The sequence below is a fragment of the Salminus brasiliensis genome, chromosome 12, assembly GCF_030463535.1.
Source record: "Salminus brasiliensis chromosome 12, fSalBra1.hap2, whole genome shotgun sequence".
Taxonomy (NCBI): domain Eukaryota; kingdom Metazoa; phylum Chordata; class Actinopteri; order Characiformes; family Bryconidae; genus Salminus; species Salminus brasiliensis.
The window spans coordinates 8,135,774-8,163,241 of record NC_132889.1 but is presented as its reverse complement, the minus strand read 5'-3'; the positions used below and the strand labels follow the sequence as shown (position 1 = coordinate 8,163,241).

General features: G+C 41.6%; 2 protein-coding genes across 8 annotated transcripts; both read right to left on the bottom strand.

Annotated features, from left to right (window-relative positions):
• Window positions 1-294: 294 nt before the first annotated feature.
• Window positions 295-10,817, bottom strand: LOC140573491 (uncharacterized). Its single transcript, XM_072692876.1, has 4 exons — window positions 10,673-10,817; window positions 5,925-6,275; window positions 4,761-4,864; window positions 295-1,358 (listed from the first exon to the last, which is right to left on the bottom strand). The coding sequence occupies exons 1-4, from the start codon at window positions 10,734-10,736 to the stop codon at window positions 1,119-1,121; spliced, it is 759 nt and encodes a 252-aa protein (XP_072548977.1). The 5' UTR covers window positions 10,737-10,817; the 3' UTR covers window positions 295-1,118.
• Window positions 10,818-10,954: 137 nt separating this feature from the next.
• On the bottom strand, window positions 10,955-26,993 carry znf207a (zinc finger protein 207, a). 7 transcript variants are annotated; one of them, XR_011980666.1, is made up of 13 exons: window positions 26,865-26,993; window positions 23,575-23,701; window positions 23,344-23,482; window positions 22,454-22,627; window positions 22,215-22,290; window positions 21,988-22,058; window positions 21,561-21,721; window positions 21,134-21,214; window positions 19,399-19,617; window positions 18,635-18,791; window positions 17,157-17,665; window positions 13,220-16,481; window positions 10,955-11,622 (listed from the first exon to the last, which is right to left on the bottom strand). XR_011980666.1 is itself a non-coding variant. In XM_072692875.1 (11 exons), exons 1-11 carry the CDS (start codon window positions 26,903-26,905, stop codon window positions 17,505-17,507), a joined length of 1,407 nt encoding a protein of 468 aa, XP_072548976.1. In that variant the 5' UTR covers window positions 26,906-26,993; the 3' UTR covers window positions 16,913-17,504. The 7 variants fall into 7 exon arrangements, 1 of the variants encoding a protein (XP_072548976.1); XR_011980664.1 differs by having other exon boundaries at window positions 10,955-13,303; window positions 13,536-16,481; XR_011980665.1 differs by having other exon boundaries at window positions 10,955-13,303; window positions 16,427-16,481.
• Window positions 26,994-27,468: the final 475 nt, after the last annotated feature.

The following is a 27,468-nucleotide window of genomic DNA, read 5'->3' as shown; positions in this document are numbered from 1 at the left end:
AAAAGTTGCAAATTATTTCTTGCTGCCCCCCCCCCCCCCCCCAACACACACACACACACACACATACTATTGGAACAATGTGCCCCACAGTGTGTAATAGCGATACACGTTTGGTTTATGGTTTAATCATTTCTAGTCATTTTCCAAACATTGCTTTATTTAGTGAAAGACAACTAAAATATAATCAAATTATACAGTGAAAATATGTAAATATGAACTAAAATTAAATAGTAAAATAAACAATTTATTTTAGAAATCTCTGATGAAGACAAATGGCAGTAAAATAGAACCATAAAATGTACATTTTGTTTTTAATTAATTATTATTGGTCATATTTTAATTACATGATTACAATTTAATTGTGCTAATTGTGTACACAGTGTGCTAATTAGGGATTTCATGATCCAAAAGTTGAACTTTATGATTTACAAATGCATCAGTAAGTCGGTCCTCAGTAACACCTCAGTTGGCCGTGGGGGCCCATTCCAAAATTCCAAAAATCATGTGAGATTTCATACATGTGGAAATAAACACGCCTGTTTTATACTGGGCAGAGCAGATACACCAACAAGCGAGAAGATATCACGGCAGTTTCCTGCTTATATAAAAGTGGTTTCTTGTATCTTCAGATGATGTTTTTTGCGATGAGAAGGCAGGTAACGTGAATCATAATAAAGCAGAGCAGATCATCGTTTAATTGCTAAGCTACAAAAATCACAACAACAGTCACTACAGCAGGCATGTAATACAGATGCTCGGTAATCAAACTCCAGTTTCTTTATACAACCATGTTTCAAGCCTGCTCGCACCCACTCACAATCTGATGTCATTGCAGTGGAGGTGGAGAGGGGTGGGGGTGCTGCTTCACTTTTATTGCCAGCATACGAGGAGCAGTTCTGTCTGCAAGCATTTGTGGTCTTGCAAATTTGGCCTGGACTTCCAGAGTTGTTGAGTGCCATCGCAATGCTTGAAGAGTCAGAGAGCTAAAATAACTTCTAATGATGATAATCATCACAATCACTGACCTGCCTAACTCAATTAAGGTCAGTCTGGGGAGATTTTACAACTCAAACTAATGTCCTGCTTGAAAAGCTTTCAAATTCAGTGGTCCAAGGTGTTCAATCCGTCTCAGCGGCCGGCTCTGGGTGACTGTCCTGCTTTGGTGCAGCAGAACTAGACTTTACCTTCTTAGGGACTGCATAGGGACTATGGAGACTTTGCTCTTTCAGTGGAATAGCATACACTGGGTCATTTGCAGGTAGGGCCAGGTGATGGCTTTGTGACCTGTGCTCTGGTGTTTGTGTGGTCATTTGTTCATAAATTGGAACTGCAGTCATGGGCCTGGTGTGAGCTTTTCTCTGAAAAAGGCAAGAAATAAGCAGGTTTGAGTCATTTTGTACATCTCACATCATCTCATTTCTGTACACAGACATTTTCTAGACATCATCTCACCCAACCTTTCTTCTGAAATTAAGGCTATTTTTCTGAAGCATGTTAAAGGAATGGTCAAATTGAAGTATATAAGTTCATCATCAATGAAAACACTATATGTACAGTATTGGTAACTGATTACAGCAGCATCTAATGCAGTCAAACGCCAGCCAGGGGAAGCAGCTAAAAAGCTAAAAGCGAGGCCCGGCTGCATGGCTACTTTGTGTTTTCACGGTGATGTAAACCAGCCAATCAAAGCAGAGCTCATCTTTTATTATTATTATTTTTTGGTTTCTTTCCACGATTTCTCTGTAAAAAATGAAAAACATACAAAAAAAAACATCCTGTGGAAAAATAGCAGGGTTATAAAATTTTACAAGCAGGCTTGTAAAACTGCTTTTGAGAATTTTGTTGCCCCAAAAAAGTCACACATCGTTAAAATAGAAGAACAAATTAAAATACTAAATACAGGGAGTTACAACCATATTTTGGGAGATGGTCCACGCGCTACTCCTCCCTCTCAGCTCTATAGATGGAACGTTGGAACGATATGTATAAAAGCTTTTAAAAAGTGTATGAACAAACCATTTCTTTAAGAGTTTTATTGAGTGATTGGGTGATTTAGATGGAAAATGTTCCCAAATTTCCTGTTTACAAATATTACTGAGTGCCCACGCAGCCAGGGGGCACAAGCGCTTTGACTGTGATGTTATTTAGTTGTTAGGTAGTTAGCTGCTGTAATCTACATAGATACATGAGATACAGTGTCTCTAGCTGAAGCTGAATGTTTGTTGGTTTTTCATCCTTTATGATTTTTGGCAAAGGTATTTGAGATTCCCTCAGAATATTAAACATTTTCCATCCACCTTCTTTGCGCTTGGTCCAGTTTACCTCACAACTCCTCCTGGTCATATTTGCTCTCTAGTGTGAAGAGTGCTGCTTGCACGACTCTGTGATTTCTGTGATGACGTTCATACGTTTTTGGAAGGTATCTGAGTTTTATAGTCCCAGAACTAGAATGGCTACCTTCAGTTTGGGTGGACTGGCGATTAACAAGCTGCTGAAATTTCATACACACATGGACAAAATAGTTGGTACCCCTTCGGTTAATGAAAGAAAAACCCACAGTGGTCACAGAAATAACTTGAATCTGACAAAAGTAATAATAAATAAAAATGCTATGAAAATTAACCAATGAAAGTCAGACATTGCTTTGAACAGAATTATTTAAAAAAGTAAACTCATGAAACAGGCCTGGACAGAAATGATGGTACCCTTCACTTAATATTTTGTTACACAACCTTTTGAGGCAATCACTGCAATCAAACGATTCCTGTAACTGTCAATGAGACCTCTGCACCTCTCAGCAGGTATTTTGGCCCACTCCTCTCCACTCCAAATGCTCCAGTTGTCTCAGGTTTAAAAGGTGCCTTTTCCAGACGCCATGTTTCAGCTCCTTCCAAAGATGCTCAGTAGGATTTAGGTCAGGGCTCATAGAAGGCCACTTCGGAACAGTCCAATGTTTTCCTCTTAGCCATTCTTGGGTGTTTTTTAGCTATGTGTTTTGGGTCATTATCCTGTTGAAAGACCCATGACCTGCGACCCAGACCAGGCTTTCTGACACTGGGCAGAACATTTCTCTCTAGAATCCCTTGATAGTCTTGAGATTTCATTGTTCCCTGCACAGATACAAGACACCCTGTGCTAGATGCAGCAAAGCAGCCCCAGAACATAACAGACCCTCCTCCATGTTTCACAGTAGGGACAGTGTTCTTTTCTTGATGTGCTTCATTTTTCTGTCTGTGAACATAGAGCTGATGTGCCTTGGCAAAAAGTTCCATCTGTCCATAGGACATTCTCCTAGAAGCTTTGGGGCTTGTCAACATGTAGTTTGGCAAATTTCAGTCTGACTTTTTATGATTTGTTTTCAACAATGGTGTCCTCCTTGGTCATCTCCCGTGAAGTCCACTTTGGCTCAAATAACGATGGATGGTGTGATCTGACACTGATGTTCCTTGAGCTTGAAGTTCACCTTTAATCTCTTTAGAAGATTTTCTGTGCTCTTTTGTTACCATTCGTATTATCTGTCTCTGATTTTTCATCAATTTTCTTCCTGCAGCCACATCCAGGGAGGTTGGCTACAGTCCCATGGATCTTAAATTTCTGAATAATATGTGCAACTGTAGTCACAGGAACATCAAGCCGCTTGGAGATGACCTTTATAACCTTTATCTTTAACGTGCTTGTCTATAATTTTCTAATATATATATAATTTTCTAATCTCCTGAGACAACTCTTTCCTTCACTTCCTCTGGTCCATGTTGAGTGTGGTACACACCATGTCACCAAACAGCACAGTGACTACCTGTAGCCCTATATATAGGCCCACTGACTATTTACAAGATTGTAGACACCTGTGGTGCTAATTAGTGGACACACCTTGATTTAACATGTCCCTTTGGTGACATTATTTTCAGGGGTACCATCATTTTTGTCCAGGCCTGTTTCATGAGTTTATTTTTTAAATAATTGTTTAACTGTTGAAGCATGGTTCAAAATCAATTTTAGATTTTCATTTGTTCATTTTCATAGAATTGTTATTTATTATTACTTTTATCAGATTCAAGTTATTTCTGTGACCATTGTGGGTTTTTCTTTCATTAACCGAAGGGGTACCAACAATTTTGTTCATGTGTGTACACCTTAAGGCGTCCAAGCCTGCCCTTTTAAAACGTCCTGAGGACGTTCCAACGCCTTACAACGTAAGATTTTTACGTGTTAACTGGCCAATTTCTGTCAAGTTAAGATGGTCGCAGAGCTCCTGGACCAAGCGGTGTCCCATGCCTTTCTGACCCCATGTTGAGGGCATCTCTACATTTTGAGAAGGTACCCAAGTTTAACAGTCCCAGATCTAGAAGGACTGCCTTCAGATTGATTGAGTGAACTGGTGATTAAAAAGCTGCAGAAATCGACCAGCTAAAGCTTGCAGCCTCTGTTGGTGGGTTATTTAACTGCACTGCACTCCAGCAGCTTATGGACCAAATGGTGTTCCATAGCTTTCTGACCCCTGCTTGCGCATGCATCTCTGTGATGACATGGTGACTCCACCTTTACACACTTTAGGGGCATGGGACATACTAGCAAAATGCATTTAATGACACCTGCAATCTGTTGTGTTTTTCAATGAGCGTGTTTTCAAGTCGAGCTACATCACTGAACCGGCGTAACTTTGGTTGGTGCAATAGGGCGTGAAGTCCTCTCTGAAAAGCAGTCTTAGTCACGATAGGCAAATCAGTTAAATTAAGCATCCATGGTCCAGAGCTTCTTACATAATGTGCAGCTGAAAGACTTAAGAGGGTGAAGAGGAGCAGGACCACGGCAGCTGCGATGATGTAGATGACTGAGGAGCGGCTGTCACACGAGCAGTCTTGATCTATAGCAGGAAAAGGCAGCATTAGCAAAACGTCTCAGACACTTAAACCATTATTTCCTGTTTTCTCCTTCAGCCCAAATGTAGCCAACCAACCAACACATTTCTTGCCTGAACATTGCATTTCTAGTTTTGCACTGGAGCTACGATGCAAATGCAGTGCTAAATAGCTAGCTTCTCTTCTACACTGAGGCTTCCAATCCCTCTTAGCTCTGTAAGATTTGTAACTCACTACATCCAGAGCAAAGCCATTCACAGAAACTCAGACATGGACACGTCTTGGCTGGTTGACTACTTCTGGGATAAAGAGTAAAAAGATAAAAAATTATGTCAACTTTATAGCTTGAGCTTAAGCTATTTCTTTAAAGGGGTCTTAGAATAGAAAAAACTGTGTTTATCTGGTGGCAAACCGTGAACCTCAAACTGGTGTCTCTTCACTGGAAAGAAAATCTGGCATAACTAAAACAGCTGTAAAACCCCAAATCTGTTAGTAACTGTCTGGACTCGTTAGCTATATGGTAGACTACTTACACCCAGCCCGCCAGAGAAAGCACTGCTAGCACTTGTCAAAGCTGGTGGAGAAGCAAACCGTGGTGGCAACTACAAAAAGGTATGGCGGGTTTGATATTTGTAGTCAGCTCGTCACCTCAAGACTCTCGTAGTTATCCAGAAACGAGTTGCTACATGAGCCAGGCCTCGTGGCCGCGGCCTTCCCGGATGCCACTGTCTGGACCAGGATAAGTGACTATGTGAGCCAGAAGACTCTGACCAGTCAGATAAGGTAGTTCTACCCAAGCTAGGCTTAAAGCTAAGCTATAGCTAACGCAGATTATTCACGAGCCCACCGTAGAAGCACAATCAGCGGGTTTCATTCTGAGGTGACATGACAGGGCTGTAAATTTGAGCAGTTCTCATCCTGTTTATACCTCAAACTACTTAAACTCTCAATAAACCTATTCCGTGGCACCTTTAAGGACAGCTGTGTCTAAAATGGCAAACTATGCAAACCTTTTTGGAACATTAAAACCTTTAGTATTTAAAATGACCCTTTCGATTCACCTACCGTTAACTTGCACATGCAGGATGACCTCTGTGCTCTTTGGCACCTTTAGGAAAGGATCTGTAGTGTTGGTGAACTCACAGACATAGAGGCCTGTATCTTCAGCCCTCAGGTCCAACAGCGTGACGTTCACAGTGCGTGAACTCGGCCATCCAGAGATTCTGATGCGCTCCTTATACTCTGCGCCAACTTCTTCATGCTCATTTACAAACAGCAGTAAAACCTTTTGCCAATCTTTTGCCAGTTTTCTGTACAGATGGAATGCGGTTGGCTGAATATTTTCTAGCTTGGTTTCACAGGAGATGTCAACAGATTCTTCTTGAACACCGCGAACATACAGAATTTCCTCAGCTGCTAAAAAATAAAACAAAAAAAAAAACATTGAAGATATAACTACACACCAATCAGCCATGACATTACCAACACCTGTCTAATATTGAGTCCTGACTGTTCGAGGCACCAAGAACTCAGCAGCAGATTCTTTAGGTTCTGTTAGCTGTGGAGGCGGGGCCTCCATGGATCGTATCAATGAGCCTTAGGTGCCCTTGACCCTGTTGCCGATCCAGAGCCATCACAATTTGGCTCGTCAGAGTGGCTGAGATTCATCCTCTTGCCCATTTGTCCGGCTTTTAACACCTTCATCGCCTTCCAGAACTAACTCACTTCCTAATGTTATGGCAGATCGGTGGATCTGTGACCTGCAAACAAAACACTGACCATAGTGCATTGGTTTGTAATAAAGCCAAGTTTAGTTGTCATTCATATGATGATACATGTTTTGTTTTTTGTTTTTTTTAACATGTTGATCACAAGGCTGAGGGTTCAGTACCCACATCTGTTAGACAGCCATTGTTGGGCCTTTAAACAAGACACTTCACCCCCGCTGGTAAAGCTATGGCTGACCAGAGTTTGCTGTTGTACTGAACATGTGTACAGAAAAGTTAGAGAAGCTGGCTTGGGACCAGAAGGTTGCCTGGTCAATCCCCTGGACTGACAGGAAGTGGTTAGAGATGGCAGATTCAGGTCCAGAAAGTACAACTGCCAGGACAGCTCTGGGGTGGATTTTTCATTTTCTGGACCTGAATTTGTCATCTCTAGAAGTGGCATATTCTCAACATTGATGGCTGAGCTGTTATTACACAAAGGCAACACCAATCGCTCCCCAGGTGTTGAGCTCACTGTTCCTTGTCACTAGTGTTTCACAGGTGGGTTAAAGGCAAAGGTTAGGTTTTGTTGCACTGCAGTGAAATGGCCATTAAAAATAAATAAATAAAAACGAAAAGTGGCAGCAAGGCTGTGTCCTAAATCACAATATTCATTATATATATATATATATATATATATATATATATATATATATATATATATATATATATAGTGATAATGGGGTTCAGGACACAGCCATTGTCTCGTGACACTAAATTGATGCTATTTTTCAAAATATTTGTGGTTTATCCATTAGTTTTGCAGACATTCATTAAACATTACCAGTAATTTCAGTTTTCTATAGCCCAAACTGACAAAAGATCGGAAGCTGTTGTAAAAACTCTTGCATAACTCATGTAAACGCTAGCTTGAGAAACTGAGCAGAGATATAATGCCATCATCGTCTTGCATGAAGGTTGCAGCTTGATTATATTAGATGATATCGGCAGGCGGTTTGAGCAGTGCCAGCTCGTGGACTTATACGTTTCCATTACACGCTCGCTCTATTAAAGTAGTCTAGCAAATATTTTATAAACTTGTATAAACAAGAACAGCAGCAGGCTAAATAGTACACAAGTAATGAGTAACTTTTAAGACTGTTGCTCGTTAGGCTCTATCCTTCAATAAAATTCTACAGCTCCAAAGTGAGAGGTGAGACCAATCATAAAGCAAAATGAAATTACAGTAAATAATTACTTACTCAAATGCCAGTAAGTGAAACATGGCCTTCTTTACACATACAGTACTGTGAAATCAGTACATGTCTTAATTTCCTTTTGTTCTGTATTTACAGACACTATATGTCCCAAATGTTTGTGGACACCTCTTCTAATGAAGGCACCCATTGCTGACACAGTGTACATGCACACACACAGCTTGTGTAGACCCTGTAGAAAAGCACTGCAAATACAATAGGATAGATGAACACCTATTGGCACCGTGCCTAATGCCAGGCGTGGGCTAGAGGGGTGTAAAGACCCCCAGCATTGGGCTGTGGAGCAGTGGAACAGTGTTCTCCAAAACGACAGTGTTCCTTCTAATTTTTTGGGATGATTTGGGGAGTTGGGGATGAGGTGTGCTGGTGATCATCCAACATCCTGACCTCACTAAAGCTTATGTCGCTAAATTCCCTGGACAGTAGAGACAATTATTCCAAAACATTGACTGAGCAGGTGTCCAAACACTTTTGCCATATTGTGTATGTCACAAGAAGCACAAACCAACCACATTTAAATGATTAGATGTAGCTGATTGAACACAGCTTTCTAATGTAGTCACTGCCCCTTTTTTATTTTTATTTTATTTATTTTTAAAAATTTTTTACAAGCACACCAGGCCAAGACATGATCAACGTAAAATTCAGAAGAGCTGACCAACATGCTTAAAATCATCACTCTGGTTTCTAGGACATGATGTCCAGTCTTATTCACAAAGGGACAGCAAGGATGCAGGTTTTCATTCTAACTAAGCAGGAACAATCAATTAGCCGTGTGGGCCGAGAAGAGAGAGGTCCAGTCAGGTCTGCTACGGCTTTTCTTTTCTTTTCTTTTTTATTAAATCCTGCAGCATTCAAGGGATTGCAGGGCTTAGTTAGGTCTTAGGTGGCAATCAAAAGCATCAATGTTCATCACACACAAGCATCTGCACAATCCTCATGAACTTTAAGGATAATGTTCTACAGATCATGGACAATCATCTGTTCATGTGATCAAGCTGAACCATAATTGTGCATCTAAAATAATTAATAATATTTATTATTATTAATAATAATAATAATAATAAATGTGAGCCCAGAATTTGCAAGATTAAACTACTTCATCCATGTGTTCTGAGAGATACGCAGGTGAGTAAGTGGGCAAATGCGAATGACAGGAATGAGTCTGTGGAACTGATGTTGAGGTAAATTGGAAAGTTATCAGATTCCTGACATTTGAGACCATGACGCTGAGTAACGTCTTCAAGGGGCAGGATGTAGATGATAAAAAAAATAGCAGGGTAGGATACAGATAATAAAAAAATAGCAGAATACAGATGGGAAAAAGTAGGGGGCCAAGAAGAGAGCCTTGGGGCAGATTTCTGTGACTGGACTATTAAAGGTTTAAATATTTACATTAATGGCAGTTGGCTGATGTTCTTCTCCAGAGTGACTTTCATACAGGGCCCCACCATACAGGGGTTTTAAAATCCTAACCGATGTTGAAAACGCGAGACCCCACACATAACAACACTTTTCACTGAATTTTCTGTCTTTTCTTTGGTCATCATGAAGTCCCCACACTACACCACCTGCCCTGAATGAAACACCACACACTTCAAGATTATGTGCGTTCAACCGATGGTGCCGATCCTCAAAAACCTGAGGGAGTTACTGTTACATCATGAGAGTAGGTGGGAGCTTCTTGCCAAGTGGACGCTCAGTAAAAGCCAAGAGAAAGAAAAGGATCTTGCTTTTAACCTCTTCAGCAAACACTGATGAGTTCCGTTCAGATCGTCAACTCGTTCACCCCACAAGAGAATCGGCATCTACCCCACACTACTGGATACTATTTACCTTTTCATATTTACCATTAATGATCGGGCCTGGATGGGTCAGTAGACACCACACACACTACAGGATAATCTGGGAAGATCATCGTTTACGATTATTCTAAAATTGGAAGACTTCTGAGGAATCAAACCCCAGTCTGCCACAGACTACTCACAGCGCTACACCAACCACAATATATAAGCATTAACTGCCACAAATATTTAGAAAGAGGAGACGACTGCATGGTGAACTCATTAAAGTATCAAAATAGGAAAATATCTGATTTAGTGTATGTACAGAAACGACTTTACCTAATACCTTGTCAAAGGATACCACCAATAAGTAGTACCCCCTTAAAACACAGAAATCAAACATTTACATTACGAGTACATGAGTTTCCTTCATCCTACAAGCCTTCAGGTATGTAGTTTTGTGGTATATTTGCACATGGGAGCCTGGAGAAACACAATCACATTTAGCTACGCACTCCAGCTGTGCTGTCTAAATCACAATAAAGTTCACTTTGACTTTGAAACTGAATAGCTAGTGATCACTTCATCAGCAAGAAAAGCTCAATTTGGTGAGATGAACCCCTTCCACTAACAATTACGTAACCTACTGATTGTTTAAAGGATTACAGGGAGAGAAAAAAAAAAAACTTGCTTCCAGCAAGTTCACCAACAGCAAGTATGTATTTTCAGGGGGTGCACATATTTGCATATTTTAACTGTATTATATACCCAATACTGATCCAAGTGTTTCTTACACACACACACACACACACACATACACACTACCCAAAGTGTACTACAACATCTGGCTAACTAACAAAGCATGTTTCTACCAGAGTTAAAAATATCACAGATGCTTCTTGAAATGACAGAAGTCTGCTGCACATTGTAGGTCTCGGTGAGAGTGATTTGAAATGCAAGTACCACCAGTAATACAATCCCCACACACACACATACACACAATCAAAGTACTGTTCTTGATTATGCATGAAGCAGCAGTGACATACCCATCGTTTGCTCCAGTAAAATCCAAACAAGGAGCTGGTAGGCTCTCATGGCGTACCTAGACATCTAAACAACGGCAAAACAGACTTTAAACATAGGAGGCAGTTCAGAAACCTCACTGTGAGAAGGAAAGTAGGCTGTGCTGTCTTAAACCAATGCTAAGCCACATATCAAAGAGGAAGTTCAGAAACCCCAAAGACTGATAATTTACTCAAAGCATTTACATAAAGTGAAAGAAAGAAATGAAAGCGGTCAAGAGTCAAAGAAAAAAAAACACAACATAGTTCCTTTATTGTGTATTTAATATTCAATTTTTTTTTAGTAAAATTAACGTTTGGCACCCTCTAATGGTGGCATGCAGACATTGGTCTAATTAAGTCTAATTAGATCTTTGATCCCTCAGTATTTGACATTTGAAACATTCAGCAGTTATTATTTTCAGTCCATGCAGAGTCAAGAGTCATTAAAGTTACTTGAGAAGTAACAAGAACACTAAGGAAAGCATCAAGAATGTCTGTTAAAGTAGGAGAAATAGCTTCATGCTGCATTATTCCTACAGTTAGCGGCCCACAACGAAACCCCGCTGAGCAAATAGTGGTGAACGGACCAAAAAATAGGGTGTGGCGTGATCCAGGATGGATTCGTTGGTTTGAATCCTGGGTCATGCTGCCTCATATCAGTAGCCAGAGCCAGAGAGAGCACAACTGGCCACCTGGCCTCCCCCCCTCACTTCAGGGTGGCAGGTGGTAGATGAATTAGAGCCAGGCATCTGCAGTTTCCCTCCGAGCGTGTTCGAAAAGAGGCGGTGGCTGGTTGCGCGTGTCGGATGAGGCATGCGTCAGTCCTCAACCTCCCAGTGTTTGGGGCACTGTGATGGGGGAACTGTGATGGGGGAGAGTACTAACGAGTGGGTTGGGTAATTGGTTCACTTATTTTAGACTGGGAAGGAAAACTGGCAAAAAAAAACAAAAAGCAAGTATCTGTAAACAGAGCAAATTAAACACAAACAGGATGTTTAGTGCGCAGATATGAAATCTGATTAACACACGGTTACAAAATTAGATTTACTTACTGACGAAGCCCGTCTTACTGACGTCTCAGGGAGTAGTTTTACCTGACACTAAAACCGTGGTTTCATTTTAGAGCTACATGCTTTCTTAGATTGTATACAAATTCAATTCAATAAAAATCTAAACACTGTCACCTGAACCAGAACTACACTACACTTTAAAAATAAAGGTGCTATAAAGGGTACTCTTTAAGAGATGCCACTTTTTTCTTAAAGGAGCTGTGAGTAGGAAGAACCTTGGTATTGGGTGAGGTCTTTAAAAGGTTCTTCACACATCTCTCTTTTATAGAAATGCTTCTTTATGGTACCAAAAATAACAAACAAAAGGTGTTACAAGGGGTGCCAAGAATGTATCCAGGAAAAAGGGTGGAAAAGGTCATTAAAAGGAGGGAGAACAGAATGAAAAGGTTCAATTAAAGAATACAGAGATTAGCTTGAGCCATGGAGGACTGAAGTCTACTCTTTGAAGGCACCAGCTTTTGAGGAAACCCTGGTGCCTCACCAGGACGCCTGTGTTGACAGGCAGTGGTATCATGTAAGAACTGATAACAGGAAGGTAAAAAATTATTACATTTAATACTTTAAAAGCTCATCCTCTGCTGAAGTGTCTAAAGTCCTGTTAAAATCTGACCATCATCATAATCATCATATCATAACCAACTTTGGCCTCTTTTTGAATAAATAACAATCAACACATAAATTAACAAATTTCAAACACGTAACATTAGGAATCCCCCCGCTGTAGCGTATATACAGTCAGATTAATAAGTCATTTTTTGTCATTTTGCCTCTAAACCAGCTTTTTGCACTGAACCAGCTCAGATAACTTGAGCTGCAGACTTTTGGCTTGAATTCATACATCACCACCAAAAGCAGAGTTTTCTACTTTGAGATTTGAGACTGAGGCTTTGTTAGGCCTTTTTTCCTGCAGCTGCCATCAGCGATTGCTTGTTTGTGGGTCTTTCTGCTTCAAAAGCTGCTCAACTGGGTTAAGGTCGGGGGGCCATTTAAGAGTGTTACATTGAGCCCATGTGATCACTCTTGTAGCATTCGACTGAATCTGAGAAGAAACTAAAGCTCTATACCCTTCATAAATCATCCTACTACTTCCACCAGCATTACATCAATGAATGCCAATGACCCAGTTCCACTGAGAGCAATCACACTGCCTCCACCATGTTTGACAGGTAATGTGGTATGCGTTGGATCAAGAATCCTTCCTTTTTTCTCTCCATATTAAAGCTGTAATTCTTAAACCGTCACATGGGTTTTGTGAAACCCCTTAAAGCTGAGTCACACAAACTCATCTCAAACTATTTAAGGTTTGGTACAGAGGCAAAATTACAAAAATAACAATCAAAGAGATGATCTTTAACAAAAAGACCTTTTCTAACAAATTAATTTAGTTTTTATTTAGAGCTTAGTTTGCATTTTTTTGAAGAACTGTCAAACACTCCCACTGTGATGCATTCACACTTACAGCTTTAACCATTTTTTTCCTGGTCTTCGCAACGTCTCGCCATCAGTCGATTCTTACAGTCCCTAATATCTGTTCAACAGAGGTCTTAAAAGAAACCAACCACAAATAAATTAGGGGAGAGGATGAGGCAATGTAGAAAGAGAAGAGATACAGCCTCTCTACACATAAACAGAGGTGAAATAAATTGGACAGCAAGTGTATACAACATATCATTCAACAAACATGACACAAACTAAAGAATTATGTATGTGAATATATGAGAAAGTGCTGAGCATTACGACCCCAACTATATCTCTGGTTTACCTAAACATTTTACCTCGATTATGTTGAGTAAACGATAATATAAGCTGCCAGAGTTACAGAGTTGGCTCCTCCATGTTGCTTCCATGTCGCAGAGCAGACGGGCCAAAAGTTTTGTGCCATACACACATACATATACATAGACACACACATACATATACTCTGTAATAACATTTCCAGACACCCAACATCCAAGATAAACTGTACAACACGCAAAAGTGACAACATTAGTAATACTTTTATTGTTGTGTTTAGCACTATTTTCTTGTGGGCTAATCAAGCCACTCAAATCTTGTAACATTACACAAACCAATCACATAACACTGAACACAGTTAACCAAGCACTTACAGCTGATCAAGTTAATCTGAAATTCTGTCGTGCTTATTTTTATTTTTAAATTTAAAATTTTGTTTTGTAAAAAAACAAAACAAAACAAACAACAAAAAAAAACACAGGAAGAGAGAATACAAGTTTCACAAAACAAAACTAACAAAAAAAAAATCATGCATCATTTTAGTTTAGTTAGTTTTTTTTTTTTGACCATTAAGTCAGGGAGGACATTCATTCATTTCCGGTTTTCTGTTCATTGTAAGCTAATTTTAAAATTGGTAAAGCCTGAGGAACCACTGAGAAACAGTTTTTTCACTCACAACACCAGAATGTTGCAACTACTAAACAATATAACAGTAGTCAATTACTTTTAAACCTAAAGCAACACGTGGTTCATCCAATAATGGCCTTCAGAACCGCATGATTAGCTAAATGGGATCTGCATTAATGCTGGAGGTGAAAACCTCCAGAAAAGCAGATTTCCAGGAAGGGGTTTGGTGGCCACTGATGTAATTAATGCGTCAGGCCAGTTCTCGTGCGCTGCATTTGAAAGCTGTTGTGCATATACTGCACATGCATGTTAGATTTACCCAGCAGCCTGTGCTTCAGATCTGCATGATCAGTCGGCTGGCTGTTATTATTTGCTGCCTGTTACTTCAAATTTTTACTAAAAGAACAGCCGAAAAAAAAACAAAATACATTTTTAGGTTGAATACAATGTAATTCAACACCAGTATTAATACCTGCCAAAAACTCACAACCACCGAGTTCAATCTTACCCGCAAGGGGCCGGTATGGCTGCAGGTTTTCCTTCCAGCCAAGCAGAAGCACATCTGATCAGTTGTTTGAAGACTCACCAATTGCCTAGACATTAGACTGTAAGCATGTCCATATACTTATCCCCCAATCCTTCCTGCCCACATTACACTGACCGGACGCACTAAGGTAGTCCAATCTGGATCACTGACTAAGGATTTAACTGAAGGTATTTACAGGTGTGGTCAAAATGTTACATACACCCAACATGAACAAGAATGTCAGGGCAATACTGGGCTTTCAATGTCGCTTGGAGCGTTTTCTAAACAACTGCAGATTCAAGAAAGATCACTCCAGGAAATTGCACGCAATTATAGCCACTTTGCCAAGGTCTGGAAGTAGACCCAAACTGTCACACTTAGCCGAGGCATCTCCTGCATCTCCAGCAACCGTAGCATTGTTTAGACGTCTGGGGTTTTGGCTTAAGAGGTCTAGGAACCACATAGCTGATGTAAATGTCAATCAAGCAATTAAGGTGACACTTTCACCTTTACCTTTAAGGAGAAAATTGGCTCAGATGCTAAGGAATAACCCAGGAACTCGAAGCTGCTGAAACACCAGCATCACTCAATACAGTCTAAAGAGTTTTACATCCTCATGGACTGAGAGGCTGCTGTCCAAGAAAGAAGCACCTGCACAAAAACTGAAAAAGTTTGCAGAACACTGTAGTAACTGTAAATCATGGTGGTGGTAGCATTACAGTGGTAGCATGTGGGCCTGTTTTGCTGCCAGTGGAACTGGTACATTTACATTTATGGCATTTAGCAGACGCTCTTATCCAGAGCGACTTACAAAAGTGCTTCGCTGTTAAGATAACTCTAAGCTTAGATACTACTAAACACAAGTCAATATGGAGACCATAATACTTGATATTACACTTCGTCCAAGTACTCTCGGAAAAGGTGGGTCTTCAGTCTGGTACATTGATACATTGCACAAAGTGGGTGAAGTAATGAAGGAGGACAACTGAGTGTTCTTACAGGGCAATGACCCCAACACACATTCCAAATGTCCTGACCCTAATGCTGACAGTGCATGGTGCTTAAAAACTGTGTCGGTGCCAGAAAACCAACAGTGTCTGTATATGCAAGTTTGACCCTCCAATAAGTTCTAACTTGTGCAGCCATTTTTGTCTATTGAAATATCCACCACTCATTCTGCCACAGTTCAGAGAAATCACTGAAAGCCAAATATTGCCATATGATTCATGTCCATGATTAGTGTATGTAAATTTCCATCCACTGTAAATGAGAAAAAGGAGCATATACATCTTTCCTCAATACTGTATTGACTGAAATTATACATTTAATAAAATGATATGCTGCAAACAAATCAATCAATTGGGGCACTCCTAGCCTCATTAGGCATCTCCAGCAACCATATCATAATTTAGATGGCTAGGGCTTTAGCTCAAGAGGTCTAGGAACCACACAGCTGATGTAAATGTCATTGTTACTTGCTTGTTCAAACACTGTAATTCTGAATACTGAATTACAACACATCTCTGTAAGTTCTGAGAAAAGCAAGTCAGCATGTACAGCACTTCTGAAGGTATTTATGCTACCCAAAAACACAGAAGTGGACATGACTTAGGAAATAAATGCAGAAGAGGTTAGTTATAGGACTTCCCTAAAGTGAATAGGAACAGGGGCCATCACCAAACTTGCTACAAGTTTGGGGACGTTAAAATCCAACAGCCATTAAAAGGCTGTGAGGGCCCCCCCAAGTATGGAATTAAAGAGAGAAAATATGAGACTTGCCTCGGCCTGTACAGGGCACCAGTGAGACTCTACCTCAGCCGGTCCCATGGCATCGCTACAGGGAGAAGAGAAATCCTCAGTTTAGCACAGTAAACACAGTAAGCTGAAGGCACTACTCTGCTTCAAAAATGACATCACACTGAATCCCACAGTGACGAAACATTAGGATTTTAATCTAATAGATGTAACTTCAGTAGTCTTGAAGTGTGTAGACTTGAAGTGTTCTTCAGAAACCAGAAGCAAATAATGTATGATCTGACAAACAAGCCATCCATATTCCTATATGTCCTCCTTGACATCAGGATTTCCTTCTTATTGCCAATTATTTTTTCCTTCCAACAGGAAACCAGAGAGAATAATGAATGTGGATGACTAAGTGAATGCGCTTGTGTTAGCGCAGGTACCACACAACTTTCTTTGTCATGCATTCACTTTCAGTACAAACCTTTGCGGAGAGGTCCTTCCCTCTGTCATGAAGAAACAGTCTTAAGTTTTCAACACAGTTTATTACAATTTGCATAATAACAGTACAGACAACGTTTACATAATCTATTTATATGGACGTCCTATGCAGATGAGGATAAGCAGGCATACAAAGGAAAAAACACAGTGCTAGCTAACTGAAGCCCTCACCAAGCAAAGCTGGGGACATGAAGTCCAACAGCACCTTAAAAAGGTGCTGTGAAGGCTTCACTCATTTAGTACAGTAGTATGGTTTACAGAGACTTGCCTTGATAAAAGGTGCTGTACTGTTCACGTAACTCCAGCCGCTTCAAATTATTACGAACCATATTTACTAAACTTCACTTCTAAAAACCTAAACGGAACATAGGGGAAGGAAAAAAAGAAGCCACACTGTATGATCTGCAACATCTCATAGGTCCAAATAAAAATGTTAAGCAAAATTGAAAGTCCCATGCGTAAATCAGTGTTTTTGTTTCCTTTTCCTCGTTAGGCAAGTCGAATTAAAATTACTTTCAATGGTTCTTTTCTTTTCTTTTCTTTTTTTTTTTTAACAACACCAGTAGATGATAAAAGGGTTGAATCGTCAAACCTATTGAAGACTGGTGGTGGACCTTCAATATCGGCCTCCCTGGGACATTACAGGGGGTCTCATAGCCATGGGTGGCCGTGGCGGGGCTCCCTGGAAAGGAGGAACCATTGGGGGGCCTTGGCCATATGCCGGCATCCCTCCTGGCACATAGCCTGGCACTGCCTGTGGTGGAGCACCATATGGCCCTAAGAAAAAAATAGAAATCAGACAAATATTTTTTTACTCCATATACATTCGCAAAGAACTTTATCAGGGAGACCTGTGCACCAACTCCTTAATGAAATATTCTAATCAGCTGTGTGGGAGCAGCATGATGGATAAAATGCACACACTGTGATCTTCGAGCACTGCTTGATTGTGGAGGTCAGAAGGGGTGGTTTGAATAGATCGAAAACTGCTCACCCCCTGATAACAATCTCTAGAGTTTATTGAGAATGGTGTAATGCAGAAAATTAACATCCAGTAAGTAACAATTCTGCACGTTGGGTTCCACTTCAGTCTGCCAAGAACAGAAAGCTGAGACTGCAGTGGGCATAGGCTCACCAAACATAGCCCAGTTTAATCTCCATTTCTCCAACATTGTGAATTCATAGACCCAACCTGCCTTGCGTCAACAGCCCAGGCTGCTGGAGGTGGTGTAATACAGGGAAGGGTTTCTTCAAACATTTTGGGTCAGTCTACAATCTTTGCTTTAAGCCCACAGCCTATTTGAGTCTTGCTGCAGATCTTCATGGTCACAATTTGACCATCTTTAAATTGCTATCACTAAGCAAAAGTCATCTCGAACTGGTTTCATGAACATTACAGTGAGTTCAGTGTTCTTCAATTGTTCAGACCTTCCCAGCCACAGAACATATCTGGGATGTGGTAAAATAAGGGATTTGCAGCATGAATGTGCCTTTTAAAAAAACAGGAATTGTGTGACACAGTAATCTCAACATGGACCAGAATCTCAAAGCAATGTTTCCACAATCTTTAGCAATCCATGCCAGGGAGAGACAGTGGGGCTGGGGTTTTGAGAGCAAAGGGAGGCCCTACCAATTAACGTTCCTATATGTGAATGGATTTATAAATAAATGTCAGAATGGACTGTGTCAAAAGATCCACAATTGAAAATTATATCTAAAATAGAATAAGAAAAAAAGGAATCATACCATGCATTGGATGCCTGACTCCTGGCTGCTGTGAAGCGATGCCCTGCTGGGGGGGCATTACACCCCCCATTGGCCCAACTGGGGGGGCACTGATGTGGGCCTGCCCTGTGCTGGGGATTTTACACTGATAGCGTGGGAGCTGAGCACGCAGCTCCTCCTAAACACACATAAAAACACACAAGCAAGCAGACGAAAGAGTCAGTTACACATGACAGAAAACGCCACAGCGTGACTGGAATATGCCTTATTAAAGACACAGAGTCAATGACAGAACATGGTTAAGACTAAAAACTGGTCTGCTTTATTCCCACTCAAACAGTTCATTTTTGTTTCAATAAATTAAAAATAAATATATGTTTATCAAAACACTGACTCACTGCCTTAAGGCTCATCTGGATACCATGGCTTTGTATTGGCAAGAATCTAGGGTTACGGTTTAATATATTGACAGAGGGTTTAAACACAGCAGAAAATGACTCACTGTCTGCCACCAATCTTTGCATGAAACTACTTTTGAGAATCGATAAAGTATTGCAAAACAAAATATTTCAATATATCAATATTCTCTTACACCCCTACTGTATACTGTGACAGAGCTCTGCAATACCGTCCTTGCAAAAGGAATAGCGCCAATGACAACACACAATATACTGTGCAGTTTACAACCTTCTAGGAACAACAGCTTAAAAATAAGCAACTTATCCAATGCAATCTGACCTCATTACTTACTTTAGAAGGATAGAACTTTACATCTGGACACTTACCAGAGAGATATCCTCATCAGGGTGGATCAACTTACTGGTTGCACTGGTAGTGGTGACTGTAGCAGGCTTACTTGTGACAGGGGTGGCAGGTTTGGCCACAGTGCTGCCTGAGTTTGCAGCAGGGGCTACGGGCTGGCTGTAGGCTGGGAATGTGGCTTTTGGAGCAGCAGAGGAAGAGACAGAAGCGCCTGCTGCTGCTCCAGACACAACCTGCTGAGCCTGGACACAGGAAAAGGAAAAAGAAAATGTTGAAGTGAGTCGTCATAGCTGAGTAAATAGCAAATAGGTTATATTCGTTTTGTTCAGTGGCATGGCCATAGTGCATTTTCATTAAAGGGCCCATACTCTACAGAGGTCTTTTTTAACATTTGTGTAGTTGTGTGTATCTAATTATAACCCTATTCCAATCTTTTGTCATCCCTTAGGACTAAATCAGGCTGTTTCAGGCAATCACAAGCTTACAGGTTACATCAAACTCAATTACTTAATTTTCCATATGGGCCCTTTAAAACATGGGTCTTTAAAAGTCGATATACTGTAGACATGCAGCAATGCTACTAACCAAAGCAGAGCACCCATGATGTACACCACTGATACTGAAATATGAGGATTCTTAGAGATTCATGAACCCACAATCACACTTTCTGATGGCATAATCTTGAAGTCGATCAACTGCTTTGGCTTTGTCGACCATCAAATGGGTGGTTCTTAATAAAGCAGCAGTGAAATAATTGGCTCAATTTAGCTGCCAATCCTCCGGTGATGCTTCTGCAAGCGTAGATGCGGTTTAGGAGCATGACCATTAGCTCAACCGTAATTTTTAAAGACATAAAAAAAAGTAAATGTGCCATTTCAGTAGCTGGGGTGTACAGTCCACACAGATCCACACACATACACCTAATTACACATTAATTATTAAACAGCTTCAGAAAAGACAGGCACGACAACTGCAAGACTACTTGTCACTCATGACTGAAAAAGCACTGTAGCACAAGTGAGCAGGTAGTAGTAATTAGCAGCATCTGCATCAAGCCAATGCAATGCTGAAAAACATTCCCACTGCAAAGGATTACTGTTTAGGAGCTGCTGTTCTGGATTTTATATAAAAAAAAAAAAATTCTAATGGAATTCAAAAAGCACCAGCTGAGTAGATCTGCTGCATGCCATCAACAGGTTTGTGTAGGAATGTCCCGATCCAATGGAGGTGATAGTTTAAAGGGTTTCTGCTATATTAAGCCGATCCCATTCCAAGGCTTTGTTTCTTTTTGTTGTACTCTGCTTACGCCACTGTCGTAGAGGGATACTACCCACAATCTGTAGCAGTTAAAGGCAGAATTAAACACAGTGGTATATAAAAGCCATGCAGCGTTCAAAACCAGGGGCCGGATTTACAAAATTGGCTCGATTTCATGTGCTTTCATACTTAAGAAAAAAAAAAGTACAATTATTTTAAGAATATTATTATAAGAATTCCCTTTTTAAAACTTATCTAATTTTAAAACTTCTAAATTCTTTAAAAAAAAATTTATTTAATTAAAATCATAAAAAAAAAGAAAAAAAAAAAGACTGTTTTCTATTACATACAAAAACACAAATATTGAATCACCCAGGACCGGACAATACCCAACATTAAAGCCCTCGGACTGGGACTAAATAAAGAAATAAAAGCATTGGCTCGGGACATGCTTAGTTTAGTCAAGGTCTAGCTTCACTAGGTCAGCAGGCTGCTGCGTACTTGCGACAGCGGTTTAGAGGGTGCTGACAAAGTGTCCACACTGGAGGAGGCTGAGCTTGTGCTGGGAGCTCGAGTTCCCATCTGCAGCACGGAGAGAGAGAGCAAAGAGCAAAACCCCTCAGCATAACGGCATCACACATTCTGCTCAGACACTCAGTCCTACGAACTGTGGGCTTACGTGACTGACAAGATAAGAACCTGATCAATATGTAGACTAACGTGCTTGAAAAATAGGCAACAACAGACAGTGCAGGCTTTAATATACAAATAAATAAATAAATAAATAAAACACAGAATTGTAACAAAATTGTAGTTACTTATGATTATGTTATATGTTCTATGAGTGAATTCCTTCATTCCTTCCATGTAGGATACTTTAAAATGGAATGATAGAAGTGCTTGTGCTTGCAAAATGACCATACAATACCTGTCCTGCACTGGGGAATAAGGGCTTGGTGACCACAGGCTGAGGAGCAGCTACTGTGGCTGCAGGCGTGGCTGCTCTGGGCATCATGCTGGGGGCTGTCGATGCAGGAGCCTGGGGGAGGTGGTTCATGCCTGGACGATGGCCCATAGGAGGAGGCATGCCTGTCGGGAGCAACAAAGCATCAGTCTTCCACCCCTGCCAAACACATGCTCAGGGAATCAAGGAATCGTCATCAAATGTACCCAGCACACACTATATTCACCAACCCAGCCTATTCACACCCCTCACCAGCCTGGGATCCTACGAGTCACACGAAGCCAGAAGCAGAAGCTGCTGGTTCTCCCAAGGGTCAACGTTCAAACGACTCACTTCACAGCCTCAGCCTCAGCGTTTCAGCTTAGACTGATTTTCAAACAAGGTACTGTACCTGGAGGCATCCCTGGCATCATCGGAGGCATTCCTGGACCAGGAGGCATCATCCCACCCATTGGCATCATGCTGTGTTTAAAGAGTGACGGATTAGTCACTTCAACAACCACAATGCAACCCTTTAAAGCCATGATATAGCCATAGAATGGAAAAATGGCAAGGACAACAGCTGTCTAATCAAATTATGAAGAACATGCTTATGGAGGGGATTTCACTCATTCCTACCCTGGTGGCATCCCTGGCATGACTGGGGGCATCCCTGGCATCATGGGAGGGACACCAGGCATCATGGGAGGCATTCCTAAATCAGAAATAATTAAAATACATATATATTATTAATGATTAAAACTATAAGTATTTTGTAACATGTAAAAAGGTCACGATGGTTGGAGATCAAAATGTTTATTATTCAGTATATTAATAACATTTCATTTATTTGGCTAACGAGACAAATTACAGCTCACCTGAGTAGCTCCCAGGCGGCATCCCTGGAGCTGGAACTGGGGCCATTCCAGGCTGGGTCATTGGAGTGTACGCTGCCTGGGGTTGTGCTGCTGGTTGCTGGAAAGAAGGCCCTGCCTCTTCATCATCCTCATCCTCATCCGAGTCATCCTGGTTCTGTTTCTTTTTCTGGTTTTCTGTATCGAAACAAAAGAAGCATGTAAAAAGCAGGCTATAATCCAGACAGGTTTTAGTTAGGGCTGCACAAAGCTTGAAAATAACTGACATTGCAATTTCTTCTGTGATATACACTATATAGACACAAGTATTGGGACACCTGCTCATCCACCGTTTCTGCCAAAGCCAAAGGTATTAAAAAAATAATATTAATAATAAGTTTATCCTCCTAAGTTTAACCTGCTTTTGTTGGGGTTACTGTCTACTGTCCACAGCAGTGTGTTAGCGAGGTAAGGATGTTGGATGATCACCACCATCTCACCATCCCAACTCATCCCCCAACTCCCCAAGTGTTGGATGGAGCACCAGCCATTATTTTAGAGGGGGCTTTATAACCCTCTAGCCCAAGCCTGGCATTAGCTTACAGTGTTAAGTTAGCCTACAGACTGCCATCATTCTCATCTTTTATTGTAATATTCAGCTGGGTAACAAACTGTACCGTTTAGGTTCTTGCATGGAAAGACTTTGTGAGCTACAGCGTGGCTTTATCTGTTCGACATTTGTTGATATTAAGATCCTCGACATTTGTTGATATTAAGAGAGTTTTTACTGGACAATAGGAGAATCCTTACCACAAAAAAATAAATAAAAAGTTCATCATCATAAAAATTAACCATTTAAATAGATTAGATTAGCTAACGATCATAAGCACATAAGCTCATAAGCATGAGCACACCTTGTGTTTTCTGCTCAAGCACCCGTCTCCTTTCTTCCATATCTTTCTCTGGAATGCCCTCCATTCCATAAATTTCTAGCTCGATGTCCGTTCTCCCAGGTATCGCGTTGGGAACTCCATCTATGGTTTCTTTGTGAACCTTTAACACAGCAAAAGAAGAAAACCTTAACATTTTATATGAACTCAATCAACAATCAGCCCAAAGCTACAAAAACCACTGAAACCTCTTACCTGCATACAGTGGATGGCGAGGCCGGGACCAGTGTAGAGCTTCTTATGGCAAATGTGACACTTAAAATGTTTGGCTTTCTGATGCTGAATGAGAATCTTTTCATCATCAAAATCCCTGTTACAGTACCTGCATCCGTAATTAAGGGTTTATAAAGATCAGAAATCAGGACAAATACAGATAATAATAAGTAATAAGTATAAATTATTTATTGTGTTTGTAATTCATTCAAATATTCAGCTTCAGTAACACAGAAATATTTATTTTCCAATTAAGCTCAGTCAGTGGAGATGTTACAGAGCTGATAGAGGAGCAGTCAGTCTGTCTGTCTGTCAGTCAGTGGAGATGTTACAGAGCTGATAGAGGAGCAGTCTGTCTGTCTGTCTGTCAGTCAGTCAGTCAGTCAGTCAGTGGAGATGTTACAGAGCTGATAGAGGAGCAGTCAGTCTGTCTGTCTGTCAGTCAGTGGAGATGTTACAGAGCTGATAGAGGAGCAATCTGTCTGTCTGTCCTGTCAGTAGAGATGTTACAGAGCTGAGGGAAGACCAGTCTGTCTGTCTGTCTCTCCTGTCAGTGGAGATGTTACAGAGCTGAGAGAGGAGCAGTCTGTCTGTCTGTCTGTCAGTGGAGATGTTACAGAGCTGATAGAGGAGCAGTCTGTCTGTCTCTCCTGTCAGTGGAGATGTTACAGAGCTGATAGAGGAGCAGTCTGTCTGTCTGTCTGTCTGTCCTGTCAGTGGAGATGTTACAGAGCTGAGAGAGGAACAGTCTGTCTGTCTGTCTGTCAGTGGAGATGTTACAGAGCTGAGAGAGGAACAGTCTGTCTGTCTGTGTCAGTGGAGATGTTACAGAGCTGATAGAGGAGCAGTCTGTCTGTCAGTGGAGATGTTACAGAGCTGATAGAGGAGCAGTCTGTCTGTCAGTGGAGATGTTACAGAGCTGATAGAGGAGCAGTCTGTCTGTCTGTCTGTTAGTGGAGATGTTACAGAGCTGAGAGAGGAGCAGTCTGTCTGTCTGTCTGTCTGTCAGTGGAGATGTTACAGAGCTGAGAGAGGAGCAGTCTGTCTGTCTGTCTGTTAGTGGAGATGTTACAGAGCTGAGAGAGGAGCAGTCTGTCTGTCAGTGGAGATGTTACAGAGCTGAGAGAGGAGCAGTCTGTCTGTCAGTGGAGATGTTACAGAGCTGAGAGAGGAACAGTCTGTCTGTCTGTGTCAGTGGAGATGTTACAGAGCTGATAGAGGAGCAGTCTGTCTGTCTGTCTGTCTGTTAGTGGAGATGTTACAGAGCTGAGAGAGGAGCAGTCTGTCTGTCTGTCTGTCTGTCAGTGGAGATGTTACAGAGCTGAGAGAGGAGCAGTCTGTCTGTCTGTCTGTTAGTGGAGATGTTACAGAGCTGAGAGAGGAGCAGTCTGTCTGTCTGTCTGTCAGTGGAGATGTTACAGAGCTGAGAGAGGAGCAGTCAGTCAGTCAGTGGAGATTTTACAGAGCTGAGAGAGGAGCAGTCAGTCAGTCAGTGGAGATGTTACAGAGCTGATAGAGGAGCAGTCTGTCTGTCAGTGGAGATGTTACAGAGCTGAGAGAGGAGCAGTCTGTCTGTCAGTGGAGATGTTACAGAGCTGAGAGAGGAACAGTCTGTCTGTCTGTGTCAGTGGAGATGTTACAGAGCTGATAGAGGAGCAGTCTGTCTGTCTGTCTGTCTGTTAGTGGAGATGTTACAGAGCTGAGAGAGGAGCAGTCTGTCTGTCTGTCAGTGGAGATGTTACAGAGCTGATAGAGGAGCAGTCTGTCTGTCTGTCAGTGGAGATGTTACAGAGCTGAGAGAGGAGCAGTCTGTCTGTCTGTCTGTCAGTGGAGATGTTACAGAGCTGAGAGAGGAACAGTCTGTCTGTCTGTCTGTCAGTGGAGATGTTACAGAGCTGAGAGAGGAGCAGTCTGTCTGTCTGTCTGTCTGTCAGTGGAGATGTTACAGAGCTGAGAGAGGAGCAGTCTGTCTGTCTGTCTGTCAGTGGAGATGTTACAGAGCTGAGAGAGGAGCAGTCTGTCTGTCTGTCTGTCAGTGGAGATGTTACAGAGCTGAGAGAGGAGCAGTCTGTCTGTCTGTCTGTCAGTGGAGATGTTACAGAGCTGAGAGAGGAACAGTCTGTCTGTCTGTCTGTCTGTCAGTGGAGATGTTACAGAGCTGAGAGAGGAGCAGTCTGTCTGTCTGTCTGTCAGTGGAGATGTTACAGAGCTGAGAGAGGAGCAGTCTGTCTGTCTGTCAGTGGAGATGTTACAGAGCTGAGAGAGGAGCAGTCTGTCTGTCTGTCAGTGGAGATGTTACAGAGCTGAGAGAGGAGCAGTCTGTCTGTCAGTGGAGATGTTACAGAGCTGAGAGAGGAGCAGTCTGTCTGTCAGTGGAGATGTTACAGAGCTGAGAGAGGAGCAGTCTGTCTGTCAGTGGAGATGTTACAGAGCTGAGAGAGGAGCAGTCTGTCTGTCTGTCTGTCCGTCAGTGGAGATGTTACAGAGCTGAGAGAGGAGCAGTCTGTCTGTCTGTCTGTCCGTCAGTGGAGATGTTACAGAGCTGAGAGAGGAGCAGTCTGTCTGTCAGTGGAGATGTTACAGAGCTGAGAGAGGAGCAGTCTGTCTGTCAGTGGAGATGTTACAGAGCTGAGAGAGGAGCAGTCTGTCTGTCAGTGGAGATGTTACAGAGCTGAGAGAGGAGCAGTCTGTCTGTCAGTGGAGATGTTACAGAGCTGAGAGAGGAGCAGTCTGTCTGTCAGTGGAGATGTTACAGAGCTGAGAGAGGAGCAGTCTGTCTGTCAGTGGAGATGTTACAGAGCTGAGAGAGGAGCAGTCTGTCTGTCAGTGGAGATGTTACAGAGCTGAGAGAGGAGCAGTCTGTCTGTCTGTCTGTCAGTGGAGATGTTACAGAGCTGAGAGAGGAGCAGTCTGTCTGTCTGTCTGTCAGTGGAGATGTTACAGAGCTGAGAGAGGAGCAGTCTGTCTGTCAGTGGAGATGTTACAGGGCTGAGAGAGGAGCAGTCTGTCTGTCTGTCTGTCAGTGGAGATGTTACAGAGCTGAGAGAGGAGCAGTCTGTCTGTCAGTGGAGATGTTACAGGGCTGAGAGAGGAGCAGTCTGTCTGTCAGTGGAGATGTTACAGGGCTGAGAGAGGAGCAGTCTGTCAGCTACAGAACTGAGAAAACACGCAACAAAGCTAGCGGTCCATTAGCAACCTGGCTAACACGACTAAACAACGCTTCACTAAAACGCCTACAAACGCATGAAGACCACTCTTATGAGAAAGGATACCAGCACCAGGGCTTCATCTGCTTCTTCTTCTTCCTTCCCATGATTCAGGAGCGCGGTGTCTGAGTGTTTATGAGGCGCAGTGCAGCTCCCGTCTCTCAACACCTCCGAGCATCAGCAACAGAAAATGGCGGACAGGAAGTTTCTGCGCTCAGAGAGAAGCAGCAGCGACAGCAGCGCCACCAGCGGCCAGGAGCGCTCTGTTGTCCCGCCCCCCACTGAAATTGACATGTTGATTGGTTCTTCCTCGGCAGTTTGCTCCTCTTTTGGCGCGCTGTTGTCCCGCCCCCTAACTAAAATAGAGTTTCTGATTGGTTATCCTCTGAGGTTGACGCTGTATGTCTGTGCCTGTAGACGTTTTAAATCGAAGTTGAATTAAAATATTAATGTTTTCCAACAAATAGTAATTTGTTTAAATAAATCATGTGTATTAAAATAAAAAACAGCTAAAATGCCTGGAGTTCAAGGGGTGTAAAAAAAAAAATTAAAATGTCCCAGTTTACCAATATAAAGATTTTGGGTTTGGTCAGTTGAGATTAGAACAGGTTTTTATTATTAAAAATGTTATTATTCAGCATTATTATTGTTATTATTATTATTATTATTA